At 63.0% G+C, this 21626-nt stretch overlaps 1 protein-coding gene across 2 annotated transcripts in view; it reads right to left on the minus strand.

Moving 5' to 3' along the window:
* SEZ6 (seizure related 6 homolog) overlaps positions 1 to 21311 on the minus strand; it is a 68811-nt gene extending 47500 nt beyond the window's left edge. For both annotated transcript variants that reach the window (XM_084650834.1, XM_084650833.1), the window contains exon 1: positions 20862 to 21311. In XM_084650834.1, coding sequence (XP_084506960.1) covers positions 20862 to 20934 — 73 coding nt within the window. In that variant the 5' untranslated portion in view covers positions 20935 to 21311. The remainder of the gene's footprint in view (positions 1 to 20861) is intronic.
* Positions 21312 to 21626: the final 315 nt, after the last annotated feature.

Here is a 21626-nt window from a genome sequence, read left to right on the forward strand (position 1 = left end):
CAAACAAATCCCTAATTACAATTTATGCAAAATTGCGCCCGGTGCTGGCTGCTGCAGGGCAGCAGGACTGGCATCAAAGGGCCCAATAGCAGGGCAAGCACAGGGGGCCCAACCCCGCCAGGCGATGGAGGAGCATTCGGCGCACTAACGAGAACAGACAGAAGCCCTCCAGCAACGGGAGCTAACGAGAGACATGACAGGACAGGAATGACGAAGCTTTAATTCTTGCAACAAGTTTGGAGAAGCTGGTCTTACTCAAGCAGACAGCCTGCAGTGTCTGGCACGAGGGCTGGGGGCACCAGCAGGCAGGCTCAGCCCCACCCCTCTGGGATGTCCCCACGTGAGCCAGTCCCCTCCCTGCCTCTCTGGGCCATGCTGGGGGCTGCCCCCTCCCCGCAGGGCTGGGTCACACAAAGCCAGGCAGCACCTTGGGCTCTTGTGGGCTCTTGGGGCTGGAGGCAGCTGGCTCCCCAGCCCTGCTTGGGCCTAGATCCCGTCCTGCACAGAGGACTCTGCCCCCACATGCCTGTGCCCTGGGGAGCAGTGCCCACGGACCCAGCCGGGGTGCTGCCGGGTGGGGCAGCGTGCCAGCAGGTAGCTGGGGTGGGTTCTGGCAATGTGGCAGATCCTGTTTAGCAGTGATCCCCCCTCGGACACATACCCTGCTGCCGCCGGGGGTTCCTGCCAGCTGCTCTCCTGGGTCTGCCCTCTGCTGAGCCTGTCCCTTGGGTCAGATGCCCGGAGCCACCCCCGCCCCGGTCTCAGCCCCTTGCCAGAGCTCCTCTTTGCAGCACTGTTCTGGTCCCAGTGGGGAGCCTGGCACTGCGATCCCGCACGCATGGAGGGAGCGATCCACGTGCTGCTCCCGCCCAGCCCCGTGCAGGGAGGGGGCCTGGGGGTGGTACCCAGGGGCTGGCCCGGCATCGCCTCCGGCGCCGGAGCTCCGGGAGGCCACGCCGGTTTAATATTCCTTCCGGCGCGCGCGAGGAAGCGTTTGCCCTTGTGTGTCTTGCGATTCTCCTTGAATTGAACAGTCACTTACCCACTGACACGTGTCACATGTCGTCTCAACAGGCTCCCTCGAGCATCGAGCATCGAGGAGAACTTCAGCAGTGACAAATGACGGCTGACATACCGGCTGCAATGTCTGGAAATTACAGCCATGTAGCCGTAATGGAGCTGTCCGTGACAGCCGCCCGCGCCCATGCCACACCATGCCGGGGCGCCTGTAGACCCCCTCCGAGACGCCCGCTGGGGAGGGGCTGCCCTCACCGAGTGGGGGACAGGAGGGGCCTGGACTTTCTGGGTCACTCGGCAAATAAAAACTGGGAGGAGCCCAGTGAGTCCCAGCAGATGGGGGGCCAGGCAGTGAGGGGGGGGCTGCTGGGAACGGCCGCTGTGACAGGGAGCATCGGAACCCAGGGGCGACACAGCGCTCCAGCCCGCCCAGTGACCCCATGCCTGCCTCCAGCCCGCCCAGTGACCCCATGCCTGCCTCCAGCCAGCCCAGTGACCCCATGCCTGCCTCCAGCCTGCCCAGTGACCCCATGCCTGCCTCCAGCCTGCCCAGTGACCCGATGGGCCCCGGCCATTCCTGGGAAAGCCCCGACCTCCAGGGCCCCATGGGCTGGCTCAGATCAGAGCCGTTTGCAACCAGTGCACCAATGCAGCCTGGCTGGGCAGAGGATGCTGGCACTTGGCCAGGGTAGGTTGGGAATGCCTCCCCCCACCCCAGCTACAACCTGCTTGACAGGGCTGAGCCCCAGGGAGCATCCCCCTAGGAGAGGCAGTGGGAGGGGGAGGGGGCAAGACTTCACCCTGCCACCTTCTCCCAGCCCAGCTGTGCCCTTGCCTTGCTGCTGTCTCAGCCTGACGTGCCAGGGGGCAGCCCAGGGCAGGCGATTTGCTACCCGAGGGCACCTGGAGAATGGGAGAGGCCTGCTGGGCTTGTCCTGCTCCCCCCCAGGGGCCAAGGGGCTGGCAGTATGGAGGGGCAGGGGTGCTGGGCAGGGCCAGCTCCTATGAAAGCAGCATTCACCTAGCTGCCTTTCTCCACGTCCCTCCCCCACCGCTGCCAGATCCTGCTCATGCCAGAACCTCAGGCCTAGACCCCCAAAGCACCAGCCGCAGTGGCTCCCCCCACCCCCATGCCCAGCTCCTCCGGTGGCCCCACCCTGTGTCCGTCTAATCCTGATTCCCCGCTCTCCCACCGGAGCTAATGCATTTGTACAGCAATTTCCCTGAGCAGCGGGGATGATAAATGACATGCCGGCTGCTATTTCAGACCCGGGAGTCATCACCAGGCGCACACAAAAGGAGCCAGCCAGGCTTGCAGTGGCATTTTCTCCCCAGACCAGCGTCACTTGAAACAACTCCTCTCTCTTCTCATTGCAGGCAGTGCGGCTTTGACCTCCTGCAATTTGTGCTCGGGATGAGCTGGAGCCAGAGCCTGATTGGATTTGGGAAGGGGAAAATAAGCAGCTACAAGAGACATTAAAACAAAGGAGTGCACGGCATGGCTGAACGGCGACCTAATGCAATCCTCTTCGCACCCACATGGGAGACGCCAGCTAATAACCCCTGCCAAGGGGCTTCCACACAACTTTCCAGCCTGACACGGTCCAGCCACAGCTGGAAAAGCCACCCCCGGCTCTGCTCCATGGGGATTAGTGCTCAGACCGGGAGACCCCGTGCACCGGCTGGGGCTGGCAGGCAGGAGAGCTCCCGCGAGCAGAGCGAGCCGCGGGGCTGGGCGCCTGGCAGAGTGCTGCGTCCCACACTGCGAGAGGGGCTGGAACCCGATCGGCAGAGTCCCACCAAAGCGGTGGAGACACTGGCGTGAGAAAGGAGCCTGCCTTAGCCAGGGAGGGGGACCAGGCGGCCTGCCGGCGCAGTGCAGGTCTCTGCCATTCCTCACCGCGCGTGCCGGGGGTGTCTCAGAGCATTAGAGTGCCTATCACGTAAGAGGCACGGGGCAACTGCCCCGGGGCCCATGAACCACCTGGGAGGCCAAGCAGAGTCCATTGGTGGGGATCCCTCACTCACGCGCCCTAGGAGTGGCACCCTGGGCTGGGGAGGACACCCAGGCTGGCTCTACGCTGCCCGCCTAGCACAAAACCACCGCTCCCTGAGAGTGCCCAGGGCAGAAGGACTCTCTGGCAGCTGCCAAGCCTCAGGGGCCCATGGTGGTGAAGTGAGTCCAGCTACCCAGCGCCCAAGGGTCCCTCGGCGCGCGTGGCCTGGCAGGGCCCTGGACAGACCTGCTCGCTCACGCTCGCTTGGCCGGTGCGTCATGAAAATACAACGTCTGCCGTGAGGGAGGGGTCGCTCCCAAACAGCTGTTCATGCCTGGACATTCGCTGAGCGAGGTGGGCAATTGGCTGCCAGAGTCACATGGCAATATTTCGGTTTCCTGATTGGCTGGCTAGCGTATCATTTCCCGGCACCATGTACCCACATGCCAAACAGGAGCTCCCCTCAGCAGCAGCCTGCGCAGGTCCCTGCCAGACAGAAGGGTCGAACTGCCAGGAAGGGGGCCTGGGAAGGAGTTGGGCTCATGCCCATGCCTGTTCTGAGACACCTTTGCACAGCATCTGGCCAGCTCCCAGTGCCAGGAGAATAGATGGGAGCTCAGATGCCGAATATTTATATTTGCAGCCACACTCCCGCTCCAACCTCCCCTGGCACCGGAGCCCTGGAACCCAGCATGACCTCCCCCTATGGGGAGCAGGGCCAGGCAGGCAGCCCAGAGCTGCCCCATCCGATCTGCTTCCATAGCGCATCTGATCTCCCGAGCACGCAGCAGCAAGCGGAGTGGGGAGCTTGCTGAGCCTGCGCCTTGGCTGAAATCCTGCAGCGTTCAGCACCCAAAGCCCTGCTACGGGGAACAAAAGCAGCTTTCTTCCCCGCTCGCTTGCTGCGATCACATCTCATTTCACGTCGGAGCTGACTGGCAGCTGAGGCTGGGCATGAGCTCCTGCCTGCCCTTGCAAGGGGAGAGGCACAGGCCGGACACACGGGGCGAGCTGCAGTGTGGGTGGCAGGCCCCCACGGCCCCGCAGGTTAGGGGGCAGCTTGCAGACACCAGTGTGTGAAGTTAGAAGCGGGTGCCAGGACGGCTGCTGGCAGCGCGGGATCCGTATCATGTTCCCCAAGGTGTGTGTGTGACGAGCCACCAGAGCTGCTGCCGTCGCTAACTGGCTCGCTGCAGTGGATTGCGAGCGCGGCGAGCACTCCCCGGGGCCCCACTGTTTGCAAACACAGCGGCAAAGCAGGAGAGGGGAAGGGGGGCGCCCTGCAGCGTGGCCTGATGCAGAGAGACAGGCAGCGCTGAGCGCGGCTGGGGCTCCAGGGCGACTCTGCTCTGCCCGCCCCCCCACTTCACCAACCCTCGTCTGCCAAGGAGACCCGAGACCCCAGCTCTGGTGCTTCCATGCCACCCCATGCAACAGCCCTCCCTGGCCAGCCCCAGCCCAGCAGTCAGCTGGGGTTCCCTAGGGTCAAGATTTCCTTGGAGCCGAGGCCCAGCAGCTCTGCCATGCCTCCCATCCTGTACCTAGCCACGTGCGCCACCGGGGCTGGGTAATGCTGGGCACACCCCAGCACCTCCTGTCCCAGTGCTCGTGACTGCACTCCCCGGGGCCCTATGACACAGAGGGGCGGGGACATGTGCAGGGGCCCATGGGGCTCGCCTGCAGGAGAAAGCTGTCTCCAGCCAGGGGCAAAGCAACCGTCCACAAGGCCAGTGGGCTGTCGAAAGAGCCCAGGTGGGTGGATGGAGAGAAACCAAAGATACCAGGGGCTGCAGAGTGGGAGCAGGCTGGCCAGGCACCATTCCCCCTCTGCCTGAGGGCACTCAGCTGCCACTCGCCCTCTGCCACGCAACAAGAGACCACAGTCGGTCACCAGCTGTGCCTAGCCTCCCTTCCACACAGCAGCCACCGCCCTGCCCTGCAAGGCCCATGCCCCCTCGAGGCGTGCCAGCGGGGCCCTGGAGCCGAGCGCACGGGGACATCACACAGCCGCGTGGCATGGCCCAGGGGGGTCTCACTCCACACAGTACGGCAGGTTAGAACCCCCCCCCTGCTCCCAGCTGGGCCCATCCTTCTTCGCCAGCGCCTTGGCCCGCTCAGGCAGCTGGGTCCCCACCGAGGAGGGGGTGGAGCCCACCGGGGATTTGTGCCACCCTCCACTTGCAGATGCTGCTGATTTACTCTAGGCTGGTCAAGAAGGCGATAGATCACTGCCAGCGCCCGCTGCGCCGCAGACCCTGAGCCGCCGGCTGGCAGCCAGAGGGGATCTCCGTGCAGACGTGGCAGCATTTGGGGGGTGCACAAGGGAAGGAGATGGGGGCAGAGTGGCTACGAGGAAGACTCTGGCGGGAGGGCAGGGCCATGTGATCACAGCCTCTGTCTGTGCAAGGGGACCCTGCCCAAGCAGCCACAGGAGTGGAGAAAGCATTAGCGCCTCTGTGTAACATGCAAGGGAGACACCGCCAGCTCTGTGCCACCATGCCCTGGCGGTGCTGCAGGCTCCAACCGGCCAACCGCTGCCCCGTGGCCAGGCCTGGCCCAGCAGGGCTGAGGGGAGGGAGACGCTTGGTCAGGGTAGGAGGAAAGACGGGCCACGCGCTGGCAGGCCAGTGTTCGCGGGGAGCCCACCCAGGGCATGCCCAGCCTGGGGTTCGCTCACCCTGCCTCGCGAGCGCGTGTGGTGCTGTGGAGAGCCCGAGCTGGGCGACGCAGGGCCCTGGCCAGGCACAGCCCAGGAGCCCAGTGCGAGAAGTGAGGCCCAGCGCGCTCCCTGCCCAGCCAGGCACCCGCTGAGTTGGCACTTGGCTGCTGCCTCGTGGCGCGGAGACCAGGCTGGCCTTGGATGGGGAGACGGCGCATGGAGGGAGCAGGTCGCCATGGGAACGGCAGCCCAGGGATAATGCGCAGGGGGGCAGCGCACAGGGAGCCTCCAGAGGCAGCCAGCCTGGAGCCCCACCTGTACCCCAGCTCCAGGGGCAGCTCACCCCCTACCTGCCCACAGGGAGAGGAACCTGGCCCTGCTGGGTTGGCGGCGCCCCCAGGCGCGCGGCCAGCAGCTGCGATTCTGCAAGGGGCATGGTGCCCTCCATTGCCAGCACGTCAGGGGAGCTGGCAGTCAGCCAGCCTCGAGCTGGGCGCCTGGCTGCCTGCAGGGCACGTCAAGCTGCCGTCCCTGGCGGCTGGGGTAGGATCCAGCGCATGTCGCAACTGCAGACTCGCCCGCTCTTACCGCCTCGCCAGCCAGCAAGGACGAGAGCAAAGCCGTTTTGCCCTTTAGCAGGCTCCCCACCCCCCACCTCGGCTCTCTCTGTGACACTCACAATAATTGAAATCCAGTTGTGTTAAGCGTGCGAGATCTGCTTGTTCCCTTTCCATGTTCGGCTGCTCAGCTGTCCTCTTCCCCTGCAGCCGCGACTCCTTCGCCGCATGCGGTAAGTTACTCGCATGGCCTGGGAGTCAGAACCCAGCCTCCCCTGCCAGCACATCCAAGCCCCCCGCTCCACGGCCCCCCCCGCAGAGTGCAGGAGGGGGGTTCCCTTTGCTCTCAGGAGGGGGCTGCAGAGCTAGGGGGACACCTGCCAGCCCCTGCCCCTGCTGCCAGGGGCCTGTAACCAGCACGGTAGGACTTGGCCCTCAGCACTAACTGGGATTTGGATGCTGTGCCCTTACTTGGCTTCAGGCAATTAAGAAGCGACCCCTGTCTTAAAGCAGAGACACGGGAGCTGGCAGAGCGAGGAGAGGCTCCCAGGTAGCTGGCATGGAGCAAGAGCCTGCCCTGACCAGCTCGGCACCCGGGAAGGGTTTGGGGCTCTGGGGGAGTCCATGCAGCTGCACGTTCCCTGCCTCTCCCTGTAGGCCCTTCCATCAGCCTGGTGCCCTTTCCCAGCACCATGGGGTGACCCAGTCCTTGGGGGGCAGCTCCGGAGCCCTGCTCAGCCACCCACAGGAGCCAGCAGGGGAAGGAAAAGACACACCCAGGGCCTGGCACCTCCATGGAGAGCTGGGGAAGCTGGGCTCGGTGGGCACCAGCCTGGTGTGCCATGGTGCACAGGGGCAGATTTGGGGCAGGGCATTCTGTGCTCGGGAAAGGAGACGAGACCACAGATCCAAACGCATTTCCCGTTCCAGCCTCAATCCGGAGTCTGAATCACTTGCCTACTGATTGCAAACACAGCACCCTGCGCAGTCCAGGATCCCCACTTTCTATTTGTATAGGACCTACATTAAAGGGCCACTCAGTCAGTTTGATTCTGGAGCCATTAAACACCCATATTCTGCAGGAGCCCTAGCAATAGATGTACACGTTAAAGTCATCTCTCCCCTCCCCTGGCATCCCTGTGCCCTCTGCTGCCCCCGAGCTGGCCCGGCAGGCTCCATCTGGCACCCGTGCTGTCTGAGCGTGCCTGGACGGGCAGCGCTGCCTTACAAGCAGCAGCTGCCAGAATCTTCGATATTTCATTTGCAAGTGGGGATTATCTATTCCTTGAGTTCAGGCAGACGCGTGCAAGGAGTTTTAAACGGATATTAGATCCCCGCATCTGGCGAACTCTCACCTTGGGGCGCTGCTGGAGTGTGGGCCAGAGCCCTACAACGGCAGAGCGGGAATGGGGGTGTTTCGCTTGGGACCCAGCAGCCCCACAGGCTCAGCTCAGTGCACCAGGGAACCAGACCCATGTTGGGATTCCCCCTGCCTGGTGTTGGCCCCTGGAAGCCTCCTCCCTTGCTGGCTAAAATCCCCTGACCTCCCGCGCCCTCCAGGATTAATTCAAGTCTGTTTTGGATTCAACTGAAAGCAAACGACGAGCAGGGACAAGACAGAAACGCCCCTGAAGTGCTCTTGGGAAGAGGACCTCATCTCGAAGGAACAACTGAATATGCAGAGTACACAGCACAGCTCTGCCCCCTCCTGCCACGCACCCCTTGCACCGGGAACACCAGAGATGGGCGAGTCCATGACAGACAGCGATTGCTCCTCACCCTTGGCCGCAAGGGGAGACTTGCTCAAGGTCATGCAGCCAGTCAGCGGCGGAGCACGAACACAGGCTCTCACCACCAGGGCACACTGCCTGCTGCAGGGACACTCGGTTTACAGCAGGTGCTCCTGGCTCCTAGACAAAGCCGCACGGCCAGCCAGTGGCTGGGAAGGCCTCGTCTACACGAGAGAGGAGAGATGTTTCCTGTTCGTGCCCGACAGTGCCCGTAACCCCCCGCATGGCCTACGCCGCGTGCCAGGCTTGGCTTACGCTCCCAGGGCCTGGGCAGCTAGCCCCACAGTGCAGGGCTCCTGGAGCCGGGAGGGTCGCCAGAGGACACTGCAGTGGGGAGGGGGGAGGAGCACGCTGGAGCGGCTGCGGGGCAGAGGTGCCACCATCCTTAGCTGGGTGCAGCAGGCTGGTGCAAGCGCACTGACTTGGCCAGGCTGGGCCAAGGGACGCCATTCCCCGCTGCAGGCCCAGCCCGAGAGGCCGCGGAGAACCGAGGGAAGGAAGAGCAGCTGCATTTCGCCGAGCGCCTTCCCCTCGGCTGTCCAGCTCACCTCGCAGCTCTAACCCAGGGCTTCCCGAAACACAGCACCTGGGCGGGCAGGAGGCAGCCCGGGCAGAGAAATCCTTATCACAGGCAGAGTGAGGGAAGAGGTCACCCAGCTACATCTGATCTTGAATTTCAACAATCTCACTCCATTTTCTCTGGGTCACAGCCATCTCGCTGCTGATTAATATTTTAAACCTTCAGCACATCTCATTACTGGATTTAAATTATATATGCCAGAATGCCCACTGGAACTTGCAGCATGTAGGCCGGGTCTTAATGCTCCTTCAGTGAGCCTGCAATTGAATGCAGCCTTAATCTAAACAAACAGAGACCTCGCCTGCGCCCCCAGCTGCTTTCCCGAGACCCACCCACCAGCCACGGGGGAGCTGCAGAGCGGGCGTTCTCACTTCCCAGGCACGGGGCCGGCGGTGTGACGAAGTGGGACTGTTCTTAATGTTTCCTCGGAATACTGTAGGGATGCCTCAGTTTCCCCTAGGCATCTCTTAAGTCTCTAGGTGGTGGGATAAGGGGGTGTAATTGTTGCAGAGCAAAAAGCCAGTGTATATAAATGGCCGACACTCGGTCTTCTGGCAACTGATGGCCTGGGCCCTTCCCCTGCGAGGTGAGAGCCAAAGGGTTGGAGAATAAAGGAATCAGCTGACCTCCTGGCCTGGAAAGGGACAAAGCCCAGAAGTGGAGGGGCTGGAGGGGGAGTCAGTTTGGGGCTGTCTGGGGACATGGAGTGAAGTGCAGACATGGTTGTCTGGCTCACTGCCCCCCAAAATGGACACGGCTGAGAGGTCCTGTTCTCTGTACCTACAAGCTCTGTTTTAGACCATGTTCCTGTCATCTAATAAACCTCTGTTTTACTGGCTGGCTGAGAGTCCCGTCTGACTGCGAAGTTGGGGGGCAGGACCCTCTGGCTTCCCCAGGACCCCGCCTGGGCGGACTCGCTGTGGGAAGCGCAGGGAGGGGCAGAGGATGCTGAATGCTCCGAGGTCAGACCCAGGAAGGTAGAAGCTGTGCAAGCTTCTTGCCCTGGAGACAAGAGAGACTTCCCCAGAGTCCTGCCTGGCTTCATGGGGAGCAGTCCCAGAGCATCACCTGGGGACCCTGTGACAGCAGGTGCCCGGCCCCCCCCACCGCTTCACCTCAGTGTGCTGAGCAGAGAGTGGAGATGGGGGACTTGCTGCAGCTCGGGGACTTGGGACCCTTTCACCGCTAGCTCACCAGCTCCTCCTGCCCCAGCCGCTCCCCCAGAGCAGCATGGGGCGGCTGCCTGGGGGATCTGTACCAGCTCTCAGGATGCCCGGAGGAACAGGAAGGGCAAGGACCGAGTGAGTCCCTAGCTCCCAGCTGGCCAGGAGAAGAGGTCGCTCCGGGAGAGGAGCTGAGACATTCACAGGTGGTGGGGAACCTCACCTTGTTCCTGTTCTGCGGGACTGTAAGTCTGGGCCATTTCACCAGCACTGCGTGGACTGACCCCTTTGGAGCCCAGCCTCATGCGGAGAGCATGAGGCAATGGGCCGGAAGGAAAGGAGTGACTCCGTGTGATGGACCTCCTCAGGTGTCACCGGGAACTGGGCTATTGCTGAGCCCAGGCTGGTGAGACAGAGGGCTCAGCGGTACCCCAGCTCCAGGTTGCACCCTGGGGAAGCACATCACACTGTGCCAGGAACTGCCCCAGCCCTGGGCTCTGTGCACTTTGGGAGACGTGACAGGGGCAGGGGCGATGGGTTTGCTGTGATGGTACAGGAGATCCCTGCGTGGGGGGTTAGATCTGGCAGCCCTGGAGCAAGCTCTCCAACGCCCTGCGCTGGAATTGGGCCTGCTCAAATTTGTCTGGGCTAAGGGGTTTCAGAGGTGATGGAACGAGCCTCACCGTGCCTCCAGGGACAGACTGACAATATCCTGCATGTCCGAAGGAATTTAATTCAATAGAGTGCAGCATCTATGGGGACCCTTGTATCAACAATGCAATTGTGTCTCTTAGCGTGGTGCTGGCTGGATGTACCTGTTCTAGGAGACTGGCTAATGCAATCTCTGACTGGATTAGGAACTTCAAAGGACTTTTGGGAACAATACCTCTGAAGTCAATTTCCACTTACAATCCTCCCCTTACAAGCTACCCCCAGGGGAGGAAAACCCATTGGCTACTAATTACCTGCACCTGGAAATCCAGCCCAGAGACCCTGACCTGTCTAAAGGGTGGACCTAACAGGTGATGAGTGGGCTAGTTCTGAGCTGAAGCTGCGATAAACTTGTAACCCCCACAAGGGACCCTTGGGAGGGGATTTGAACAGACGGCTCCATGTTAGGGGTGGGGGGATCTCCGGTAAGGTCATTAGCATGTGGGGAGGCTCTTTCGCTGTTGTAATATATTGTCTCTCTGGTACTTTTATCTTCAGAACAAAGCAGGCTTCACCGGAAGAGCAGCATGTACCTTCTAACTGTCGCAATTACACCTGCTACCCGTCTCCAAGGTGAAAGCCAGCCGGTGTCCTTGGGCAAACGATGCTGGGAAATACAGTGAAGGCAGAAAACTGCCCCGGTCAGCGGGTCTGCCCAGAGAGGCAACGGCCGGAGCGTGGGAAGCAAAGAGCAGGTGTCCTCGCCGATCCACTGAGGGGAAACACGAGTGCCACTCCCCCAGTCCACCCCCACTGCTGAGCAGTAGGGTTTAGACCACCTAAGAATTTTGCCTCAAGCTCCTATGCAATTTACTGTCAACTGGACAACTTCCCACTGCGTCCCCCACTCAGAGGGCTCATCGCATCTCCCCCTTCATCCTGACCCAGGTGACAACTGCACCCCCCCACCCATGTGTCGCTCTCATATGGGCTCCAGCCTACCGGCATAGTTAGCTGCCAGTCACTCGCCCCCCAGCGGGCAGGTGCCAATGGAGAAGGCCGGCAGGGACAACCTGCAGGATCCTTGCAATTTGCTTCCATCTGAAGGATTCTGGGTGGCTGCACCAGAGTATCAGGTGGCTGCTGTGTCCAGTGCTTAAAGGGCTTTGAGATCTCCCCGCAGAGGGGCTGGATGGAGGGCAGCTCAAGGCTGCACGTGCAGAGGTCACTAGCCAAAGCCAGCTGCTGTCCATCCCGGGGTGAGCTGGGGAGCTCTGCCGAGGCCAGCAGAACATGCCAGGGGCCAGGCCCTTTGAGGGACCCCAACCAGGCTGCCGGGGCTGGCGTGCAGCTCCACAGCTCATTGCGAGGGCTCCCTCGCTCGCTTTGCTCAGCCTGCCAGGGCTGGGGCCGCGAGCCCAGCTTCACTTCATTGCTTTTATTTCAGAAGCTCAGCAGTGAAGGCTGCCCAGGGACCCTTGCATGGTAAGTTTACGTGTCGGCTGCCTGTTACTCGAGAGGAATCCATTACCGCACTGTTTATAGGCAGCTTTCAAAGGCAATCTTTCAATTGTGTGCATTTAAAGAATTGATTGGAGGCTAAATTATCCTCTTCTCCTGGCTCCAGGAGAGGGAACTTTCTCCCCATCCATTACACCCAGGCTTGCCTCCAGCCCTGGCTCTGCGCTGGCCAGTGTGGCCTGGGCCCGGTGCTGGGGCCCTTGTGCCTCGTCTCGCCCCCCTTAGGGAGGTGGGATGCTGTTAGCGCTGCTTTTGGAACTGGGGACAGAGGGGGAGTTCATGCTCCCACCACCTGCATCTCTCCCCACGGGAGAGCCAGACACCGGAGTGCAGGCCCAGACCATGCCCTGGGGCCAGCAGTGCTGAAGAATCCCCGCAGGCCCAGCCTAGCTTGGCTCACCGAGCTTTCCCTGCATTGCTGCCGGTGGGAAGCCCCACAGTAACCAATGCCTAGAAAGGCAACCTCCACACCGGGCCCCCCTGCCACGGCCAGCCCCTAGCTCATCCGTCACACTGGTACAAGTGCCCTGAGCCCACGCTGCCCAGGGAGCCTGCTCTGGGGCCAGCAGCAATCCATAGAATGCTCTGGTTCCCCGACCCCATCCAGACTGGGGTCACCCCTCCAGGGGACCAGTGCAGGAGGTTCCAGGGCCTGTCCCCATAACGCACCAGCCTGGCTGTGCAACACCCTCTCCCAGGACCCTCCTTCGCAACTCCAGCTGCCGGATTGGGGTTGGCCGCCCTGCTGGTGTCTGTGCCCCTAATCCTTGTATCCAGCACTAACCCACCGTTGCAATCCCGGCCTGTGGCAGAGAGTCTCACAGGTTAACTGTGCACCAATCCCAGCTGGTCCACTCCTTCACCATGCCCCACCCAAGCACTGTCTCTGTCCCCATGTGATCCTTGTGCTGACAGCGCAGACGCTCAGCGACACACTCCCCTGAGACTCAGAGGACCATCAAGTGTTCAACGAATTGCTGAGCCAGATGTTTGGCTCCTCTCCAGAGACCCTGGCTTCCCCAGCCCCTCCCAGACACGAGCAGCACCATTTCCAGCTCCTGCCACACAGACAGCCCCGCTCGCTTGGCAGGATGCCCCCCAGCGCCGCACCCTGCTCAGAGGGAGGGCACATGCCACAACTCACCCTCGGGGACGGGCCCGACCATGCCTCCCCATGTCTTGGGCATCTGTGTCCCTCCCCATAACGGCGCAGAGCAGGTGCTGCCGAGTCCATAGCGGCTCCGGCCAGGGCCAGCGGGGCTCCTGGGTCAGAGCTGGCTTTTGCCGACTGGCAGAGAGAGGCCAGCTGGGCTCTACCCTTCTCGCATGTCAGCATCGGTACCCCGAGCCAGAGAAGGGGAGCGCTCGGCCCTGTGTGCTCTGGGAGGCACCAGCCTCACGCTCCCAGGGTGGGCTCTGCTCCAGGGCTCTCCAGGAACCGTGGCAGGGCCAGCAGGTCTGAGCCAGGGGTCACATTTCACTGGCGGCTGCCCCAGGTTGGACGCGATTCCTTCAGAGGCACAGGGTCCCGGTGGGCCGGAGAACAGCAAGGCTGGGCTAGAGCTGCCCACACTAGCCCAGACACGAGCAGCCTCAGATCCAGGCTGCAGATCAGAGATCCTGCTCATCCACCCGCCGGCTGTGCCCGCTGGCTACAGCACGGGCCAGGCCTGACCGTCTCCCGGGGACACTGGGAACCTCCTGACCGAGAGGAGCCTGGCTGGAGCAGGAGTCACCTGCTCCAGGATGCCCAGAAGGGGCAGCCTCTGTTGGAGCAGAATCCCAGCCAGGAAAGGTGCCTCAGGGACGGTGCAGGGGAGTGGGGGTGGGGGTTGCAGCACTGAGCTTATCCCTTCCTTTCCCATAAGCTTCTGATTTACAGCCACCCGCAACCCCCTGCTAGCCCAGCCCTGGGCTCCCACCCCAGCTCTGCCGGTGCCCCTCAGTCCCGACCCACAGCCCCTGCTAGCCCAGCCCTGGGCTCCCACCCCAGCTCTGCCGGTGCCCCCAATCCCAGCCTGCAGCCCCCTGCACACCCAGCCTTCCCCTCCCCCCAAACTGATCCACCCTAATCCTCTGGGATTATTCAGCAGGCACCAATGGCCTTTCTGATGTAAGGAGCCTGTGGCCACCGTCAGCTCCGGGCCATCACCAGGGCACCCTGGGGTCAGAGTCTGACGGAAGCCACAGCCCAGCTGGTGCCCCAGACCCCACTCCAGGATAGAGCCTTGGCTCTATCCTGCTCCCGACCTGGCTGCCAGGGAGAGCGGTGAACGTGCCGGGGGAGGGGCAGGGAGAGAAGGACACAGTCCCTCTCCCTCCCCAGCCCTGGCAGACCAATCGGTGGGGGGACACTTGACCCCCTCCTCCATGCTCCCGCCACATGGTGCCTCTGCAGGCCCTGGGGCTGGCGTGTCACCACAATGGGGCAGCGTTTCTTGCCCTGCTCTCTGCTGGGGCAATAGCGCGGCCCTAGGCAAGCGAGCAGGAGGCCCTGAAGAGCAGCGCCTACCCCGAGGAGCAGCCCACACGAGTAGAGACACGGCCCGGGGGGGCATCATTCAAACTCAGCACCAGCAGCTCCCAGCTTTGCTCCTCCTGTGCCAGCCTAGTGCCCCCTCAGCCCAGGCAAGGAGACAGCAGGGGGGACCCAGCAGCCGGTCACGGCCACGCTGCCGTGAAGCCAGCTCCAAGCGATGCATCACTTGGAGGGTGCTCCGTCCCCAGCGCGAGCCCCCTTGCTGAGTCCCAGTGCTTAATGTGCACCTCTTTCCTTACAAACTAGAGCAGTGCTCATCTCCCGCTGGGGCCGCAGCACAGGGAGGGGAGCAGGAGGGCTGCCTCCCTCTCCACTCCAATCCCACCCCCGTCCTGCTCGGGAAGAGGCTGTCAGCCCTGGAGCCGGGTGCGCCCTCCCTACCTTTCATCTGCTTGCTGCTCAGAAGAAACACACATGCAGAGTTTAATTAACTTTATTGATATTCAGAAATTAGGAGAATGACTAAAGGTAATTGCTCATTAAAAATCATTACACTGACACAGCAGGCAGAGTGAGGCAGCCTCCTGCCTTGCAATTATGGCAAGAGCGTTGCTGAGGCCTGCCCAGGCCCCCACCGCCAGGCTGGCTCTGCACCGGTGCAGGATTTCGCTGGCTACAGGGAATGTGGTCGCAAGTGCTGAGCCGTGGAAATGGGGCACAGCTGAATGATCAGCCTGGCCTTTACCAGCTCCCCAGTGCCAGAGCACCACGGTGCCCCCAGCCCGGCCTCCTTCACCACCACGCAAGAGAGGGGCCCAGAGAAGCTGGGCCAGGCCAGAGCAGGGAGCTGCAGGGCCTCTCCCCAGATCCCAGCCTTAGGGTGTGGGGAGCTGGCTCTAGCTTGGGGATGGTTCCAGTCTAGCCCATGCAGCACCATCCTCTTAGACCGCGCCCCAGGGACCAGCCTGGCCCGCTCTAAAGGAGAGATGGCCCCACTGCCGAGCCCAGAAGAGCGGGACGTGGCATCTCCTTGCTGGCACCTCACACAGCAGCTCCTCCCTCTCAGCTGGGAAAGGATTGAGGAACCATTTCCCCTCTGGCCATGCGGCATGGCTGAGTCTTCCACAGGCAGTGGCCACTGGCTGTAGGCGAGCTGGGCCAGAGCAGAGCACTAAGCTGGGGAGCCCAGGGTCAGAGCGGGGATGCCAGGCCCCAGCCAGGTTCAGTGCTGGTCTCCCCAACCCCTCTGCAGCCCAGAGCATGCTGCACCCTTTACCCGCCAGGCTCCCAGCGTGGTGCAGGGAGAGTCCAACCTTCAGGGTGGTGGCTGGGGCAGCAGCATGGGCCCCCCTCCTAAGGCCCAGGAGTGGCAGCCAGAGCGCTCCCCAGTCCTGACCCTGGCTGCTGGGTTTAGCTGCATGGATGGGGGCTGGGCCACAGCTGGGATCATGCTGCTGAGGCCCCCCAGAGCAGCAGCTCTTGGCGTGGATTCCCACTGAACTGAATGGAGTGGGCGACGCCTCTCAGAGCAATTGGTTCAGGCTCTCTGCAGACACTGGCAGACCTTGCTGTGTCGGTTACATGCAGCACATGGGTTTGAGCTTTTCTCCACAACCACAAGAGCTTGTTATTTAAAAAAAGGAAGCTGAGGTCCTGTGCTGCTCACCTGATCCAGGAGCTGGGGCCCTAGGCCTATGGTCCTGGAGTCTTAAGTCAGCTTTGAAACCGCACTGATTCCCATGGAGGTGCTCCAGAGACACACCGGGACAGGCCTAACATTTCAATATTGACCCAGCCAAGAGCTTCAGACGGTTCTGAAACTCAGCCCATCTCCCCCATCCCCCCCAGCTGCTTGAGGAGGCAGATTTGAGGCACACAACTACGGATGGAAAAGGAATTAACCTCCCAGCTCCAGCGAACACTCCCCGGCTGCGAACTCCAGTGATGACGACATTCCCCCAGAACACCACCACGCAAAGCATTGTGGGCACCAGCTGCATGTCTGCCAGCCAGCAACGTCGACGTCTTCGCATTGCTTACAAGGCTGAATTACGGCCGACGACATATGGCGCTTTATGTAACTGCTCGATACGGCTTCTCCGTGCCCCTCCACTATGAACCACATTTGCAAAATGCCTTGCCCTCCACCAGCGAGCTCTGCTGGGGCAGGGAGGCCCTGAACAATGCAAACAAGTCTTAAAGTGACAACGGAGCCCATCACCCATAAATCCGAGGGGAGAGATGTACTGTAACCGATCGTACTGCACTACGAAAATAGCTTGCTCTCTGCAAGCAATTACCCACCAAGCCAACGGAGCCCCGGCAGCTCCCTGCCATGCCGCTCGGGGTCGCTGGGAAACACAACAGCCCTCCAGAGATCAGCGGGATGGGAGTTAGAAATCGCAGCCCACGTTCCTGCCAGGACCTCAGCACCAGTCACCATCATTAAAAAAAAAAAAAAAAGACCCTAAGAAGCCAGTGGGACCCAAATATCCCATTTCTACTCTTCGGAGGAGCTGCTCACAGCATATGCAGAGTGGGAACATCCCACGGTACAAACTCCATTAACTGGGCCCCACTAACAGAGCGCCCTCCAGGGCCCCTGCACTGAGTGGGGTGCACGGCATCCGGGCTGCGGGAAAGGCTGTACCAGCCCTGCTCCGGGCTGAACCATTAGCTAGCTGCTGCAGCCCTCGGGTGTTCGGCCCCGGGCCCAGCTCCTCAGCACAATTCCATCGGCGTCCACGTTCCCCCAGCCCCCGTTGTTTGAAGCGCCCCGGGGCCCGCCCCCCAGCCCTGCCAGTGATGCAGAGGAAGGTCCATCACTCACATACAAATCCTCCACAGGGGAGGTGCAAACACGCTCATCCGGCCCTCAGCAAGTTTAATTACAGCCTCCCGCAGCCTCAGCTAAACCACATATATTTGGAAAACTGTAATTTCCCTGCACTCGGTGTGCAGAGCGTTGCAGCCTGAAAGCCTAACCTCCCTCCCCCTGCCATCCAACGGGCGCCGAGAACCTCCTTTCCGCTGAAATCCTCCTGCCTGACACGGAGGACTCCCCCTTAGAGCATCCCTCTCCCTCTCAGGGTGTCATTCCTATTGCCATCTGGCTGCCTCCAGCCCAGCAAAGCAGAGATGGAGCAAACACGGCTGGCTCAGCTAAGGTGGGCTAGTTTTTCCCCAGGCATCTCCATTTCAGGGAGCGTTCAGGACATGCACCACCAGTTTTGGAAGGGGGAAAAAAAAAGAGTTTGACACTTAGCAGCTCATGTTCCCTCTACCTCCAGCACCCAAGGGAAGCTGGCTGCTGTTTGCTTTTCCTCCGGCTAGCTCGCAGCGACCTCTGGTTAACAAAGAGGTTCGCCTGGCAGTCACCCTCGCTCCCCAAGGATGGCCCACTGCTGCCCTCAGGCTCCCCTGCCTCCTCCCACCTGGACGCAGGAGCGTGAGGAGCCCGAGACACTCAGCTCCTTGGCCTGTAGCTTGCAATTAAAGCACCAGCAAAAAGCTTGACATGTTTTTCAAGATGGCTTCTGCATTTCCATGCAGGGAAGCACCGGAGCACTCTGAGTAATGCCAGCCTAATATCAGCCTAATAGGGGAGCATTTGGGGAGAATTATCGAGTCAAGGCTCTCTCTAGCAAACAAGTGTTCTGACTCATGTGCGCTATGAGATCAGTCCCTAAGCAAGGAGAGAAGCAAATCTCCAAGTCACAGAGAAATCAATCCAGAAATACCCAGAGCAATGAGCCTACAGGAGCACTGCAGATTTAAGGGCATGTCAGACAAAGTGGCAATTAAGGAAAACCCCAGGGGCCGTCAGCCCGCTGGAGATGCAGGCAGGGTGGGGGAGAGAGCCTTCCCAAGCAACTGGGAGAGCACGCTGCAGCCAGCATGAAGCAGGTCCAACCCCAGCAGCATTCTCCCATGGCCTCGGGTGCCCTCTGCTCTAGGCAGGGGCAGTGGGGAAACACGGGGCCAGCTCACCATTCGAGCCAGATGGTGTGGCTCACCACACGAACAAGGGCCTGATCCAGACCCCGTGGGGAGACTCTGATTGGTTCCCTGGGCTTTGGATCAGGCCCAGCGAGCTAGCAGTGTTTCCCTTGGTGAGCTACCCAGAGAGACATGACCATGTGCCACGACACTGGGGCAGTCTGTCGAAGGAAACAAGGCCTTCCTTCCTCCCTCGCCAAAACGGTGACTCCGGCCTCCCCAGCGACATCCGGCCCAGCGTGCGGCCAGCCCAGCGTGGCTCCCTGGGAAAGGAGCCCCGGCCAGGCCTCAGACTTGGGACCAGTCTAGCTCCTCGGAGAATCAGCAGTGAGCAACGCAGGGCGATTGGTAACCAGTCTATGGGTCTGCCTTCCCCACAGCGCTGCATGTCCATCCTCTGGAGAGGAGGCAGAGCCTGCGAGCAGAGAGGAGACGGGAGGGCGACTAGGACGCCTGGCGTTAATCAAGCTCTGTGTCCCCAGTGACATTTGCAATGGCCTGGGCTGTGCTTGGCCTCCTGGGACACGGAGCAAGGGGCCGTTGCAGCAGGATGGGGCAGATTCCCGCAGGATGGGGCAGATTCCCGCAGGCTTCTGATGCCCCAGAAGCACCACTGGCCCCCAAGGGCGTCACAGCAGTACCCAGGGGTGGGGTGGGGGCTGTCCCTTGCCCTAACCCTAGTGGGCATAAATGGATGTGAAAAGAAAAAAGCTAGGGAACATCTAAGCAGCAGGGGCAGCCCCGGGAGGCCCGCCCCCGAGGAAAAGGCTCCAGGGAAGGTGTATTACCTTTTGATCATCCCTAGCATGGGAGCTTGTGATTCTATTAATACCAGGGATTGGGAAGAGCCGGGCCAGGCACAGAACAGAGCCAGGCTTCCTCTCAATTAGCCGCTGCCTGGTGCACCAGCCACCCAGCACTTGCCCAGGTTACTTACAGGGCCAGCTAAGCAGCCAGGCCAGGCAAACCGGCCCTTAGAGCGAGGGGCCCCACGAAGCAGCGCATGGGGGTGGCTCTGGGGGGCAAACAAGCATCTTAGGTCAGCGGCTGGTCCGTACAAAACACTACTGCGGGCTTCGCCCCCCCCGGCCCCGGGCCCGCGGCTGCCCTTGGGCTGAGGCGCACCCGGAGCTGTGGGGAGCGCAGAGCCGGAGCGCACCGGCCAGGGGCGCAGCAGGACCCGTCCTTCGGCGACAATCGAAGGAAGCCGACGCGAAGGAGGCGGCGAAGGGGGCAGCAGTGGGTGCCTGGCAGCCCGGCGGTTAGCAGAGGGCGGGCGGTATTGCGGGAACCGCGTCCAGAATCACTCGGCTTCCCCCCGGTCGCGGGAGGCTCGGTGTAAACCAGCTCCGTCCCTCCCCCGGGCAGGCTACTCCCGTTTGCAGCGCTACCAAAGCGCTTCAGCCAGCAGCGAGCGTCGAGCCGGGAGGGGTAACGGGGCGGCCAAAGGCAGAGCAGACTCACACGCGTTTACACGGGCAGCTCCAGTCATTCGGAGCGGGCCCTGTAGGGAACGGCGGGGCTGCTGGGGAGAGAGACTGGAAACCGATGGGCAGGGGCGCCGGGCCCGCCTCATCCCCCCACGGCTCGGGCCAGGGGGGTCGCAGCCGAGGCGGGACCCCGCGTAGGAATTACAGACCCTCGGCAACTGACGCCCAAAGGATCCGCTAAGCCCAGCCCCGCGCTCCGGCGGCTCCGTGCCCGAGACCTCCTGCCCCATGCACCCGGCGCCCGAGCGAGCCGCACACAGGCGGGCGGGCAGCGGGCTGCCAGAGCCGCTCCCCTGACGCCTCTTCCCGAGCCGGGCGCGGCTGCGTCCCGGTAGGGAGGCGAAGTCCCCCGCCCGCTCCCCACCCCAGAGCCCCGCGAGCGAGCTGGTGGGTCTAGCCCCCCAAACACGCCAGTCTCCGAACTTCCGCCGGGTCTGACCCGCCCCGCCAGGACCGGGGCCCCAGAGCCGGGCGTCCCCAGAGTGAAGCCCGGCCCGGTGCACGGACCCCAGCCCCGGCGCCCCCAGCCCGGGCCGGCTCCTCGGCAGCGCCCGGGCGGGATTAGTCCGGGCCAGGGGGCCCGGCTGCCCTGCCGCCGGGGAGCGGAGCGGCTGCTCCTGGCCAGCGGGCTCCGCGGGGCAGAGGCTTCCCGGGGAGCCCGGCAGCCGAGCTGACGGGAGAGCGCAACTTGGCAAAGTTTGGCGCAAGGCGCCGCGCTGGCCGGGAGCGGCCGGGCCCGGGGGGACCCCCCGGCTCGGGCGGATCCGCAGCCCCGGCCGGGCCGGGCCGCGCCGCGCGGAGCCCCGAGCCCAGCGGCGGGCGCCAGGCAGCAGAGCCGGGGCTGGGACCGGCCGCCCGGGCTGCGGGGGACCCGGGGCGAGCCCCAGGCCGGCGGCCCGGGACGGGGGGCAGCGGGGCCCCGCGGAGAGTTGGGGCCGGGAGCGCAGCGAGCTCTTACCTCGAGCCTGGCCCTGGAGCAGCGCGGCGAGCAGCAGGCAGCCGGCGAGCCCAGCCCCCGGCGCGGCGCCCATGGCCGGTCGCTCGGCGCTGCAATCCGCGCTCCCCGCGCTCAGCTGCGGCGGAGGCAGCCGGGCGGCTCCGGTCCTGGCGCGGCGCCCGCACCCGGCGCTGCCCGTCAGCACCGCGGAGAGCGCCCGGCGTCGGCTCCGGCGAGCGGCTCCTACCGTAACGCTGCGAGTAGCGCGCCCCGCCAATCCTGCGGGGACGCCCGGCCGCCGCTCCGGGGGAGGGGGGCTGGTTCCTCCCCGCTGCGCCGGGCGGGGGCGGGGGCAGCGCGCCGGCCCCGGACCTGCCCCCCGGCGTCACAGGGCGCTGCCAGCCCCCGCGTCCCGCACACCCGGCAAAGTTGGCGGCGAGTTGCGGGGCGCACGCCCGGGCGGCGCGGGGGGGCTGCTGCGGACTCCCGCCGCGGGGTAACGCGGCCGGTCACTTGGCGCTGGGGAGACGCCGCAGCTGCAGGCAGCCGCCTCCGCCCCGAGCCCCGCGCCCGGCCCGAGCTGCCGGCCCGGGACAGGGATTTCAGCGTGCGACCGCAGAGAGCCGGGCTCCTTCGGGGGGGTCAGCCCTTCCCGGGCTCCCTGCCCGCCCCCGTCTCCTTCCTGCTGACCTGAGACCCGCACAAGGTTCATTGCTCTGGGTGCCAGTCAAGCAGATGGACGAGGATGGCCCCTCCCCCACCCATCCCTAAATAGTCTTTGTGTGG

This window comes from Lepidochelys olivacea, assembly GCF_965140295.1.
Source record: "Lepidochelys olivacea isolate rLepOli2 genome assembly, chromosome: 17".
In the NCBI taxonomy this organism is placed as follows: Eukaryota; Metazoa; Chordata; order Testudines; family Cheloniidae; genus Lepidochelys; species Lepidochelys olivacea.